General features: G+C 39.2%; 1 protein-coding gene across 1 annotated transcript in view; it reads right to left on the bottom strand.

The window, feature by feature from the left end:
• Nucleotides 1-1,367, bottom strand: part of LOC107561761 (collagen alpha-4(VI) chain-like) — a gene marked incomplete at its 3' end in the record, with an annotated part of 31,287 nt that overhangs the window by 1,664 nt on the left and 28,256 nt on the right. Inside the window, exon 4 of the mRNA XM_016246236.1 lies at nucleotides 16-169. Within this exon, the coding sequence (XP_016101722.1) occupies nucleotides 16-169 (154 nt within the window). The remainder of the gene's footprint in view (nucleotides 1-15; nucleotides 170-1,367) is intronic.

Here is a 1,367-nt window from a genome sequence, read left to right as displayed (position 1 = left end):
GGCCTGTCACTGTACTGAGCAAGTCCCACTCTCATCTTGTCGGGTTTAAGGTTAAAACTGTCCACAAAAAAATGGAGGAACTTCCTCACTTCTTCGAAATTACTCTCTCCAATGCTACCAGACGAGTCAACAAGGAGCACAATATCTCCCTGAGCAGTTTCGGTGCAACCTAGAGCAAATGGAAGAATTTTAGTTACAACTTTGACCACTTGATTCTGCTATTAATTCTTATGTTTGCACAAATAACAAAAATAATACAAAGATAATTTTAAGGGTGTAATCAGTATTTGCTGCAAATATGCCACTGTTGTTATGTTGCCTTAACCTGAGACTCCACAATATTTTTAAATGTCAACCTGTTCTATCTCAACCTCCTCTGTCTTTTCTACCTAATCAGAATTATTTTTTTTTATAGAAAAATCTCTTACAATTCCATGAAAAACGTAAGTTATGTGTATCAAAATTAGCATAGTCCTTCAGGCTGTTCTTCAAAAATCAGTTCTTCATTAGATTAACAAATCGCCACAGTCCCCTCACCCAATAAACTGGATGCCAGGATGTCTGCAAATGACACCAAACCATGGCAACCCTGACACCAGATACTTTTACGACCTCATGGAATGTGAGCAGGGAAAAGCACTGTCTTTTCATAAGGAAAATCCCCAAGGCACAGTAGGAATGAACTTTTCTACTAATTAATTCATAGGAAAACCTTTCTTTGAATGAACAGTGTATCCTTCAGGTCATTGTGTATATTATTGTCATCGTGAATTTTGTCTTTGAGATTGTATACTGTTCTATGATCAAAACACTCACTCCTGTCAGCTTACATATATAACCCTACCATGTTTAGTATCTATGGATTAGTATTCGGATCATCTAATTGAGAGTGTATATTGTATGTTTATACCTATGCAACATATTAGTATTCTAAGAATCTTTTATTAGTTTGTGCATCCACACCCCAAGCGAATTACATATGCAAATTACCATGCCCACGAACAAAGGGTCGTAAAACCCTCCAGCAATTGCAACCTCCCGCTTGGAATTTCTTCCTTTCTCATTGGACAGGCCCGCCTTGAGAGGCGTGACTCTTCTCCGACCTTAAAGGCCCACACCAGGGACCCTCTCAGGAGTCGGTGGTCTGTTTTAATTCTGAGAGGATGTGAGAAAAACGCACCCAGAAACCCTAAGCTCGTGCCAGGCTTCGGCCTCGACCTTTCCATTTCACCAAGATTATCTGACTCAAACTGGTTCTTTTTCATCAACCAACTTCAGCAAGATCTTGGGCCTTAAGATTGCATCAGGAATCTCTTTCAGACAGATGAGACTTGCAAGTATCAAACTTAGTCTTATTAATTGATACA

This window comes from Sinocyclocheilus grahami, unplaced genomic scaffold (assembly GCF_001515645.1).
Source record: "Sinocyclocheilus grahami isolate Dianchi unplaced genomic scaffold, SAMN03320097.WGS_v1.1 scaffold791.1, whole genome shotgun sequence".
Taxonomy (NCBI): domain Eukaryota; kingdom Metazoa; phylum Chordata; class Actinopteri; order Cypriniformes; family Cyprinidae; genus Sinocyclocheilus; species Sinocyclocheilus grahami.
The sequence above is the reverse complement of the archived record's forward strand: the minus strand, read 5'-3'. Positions and strand labels throughout refer to the sequence as shown.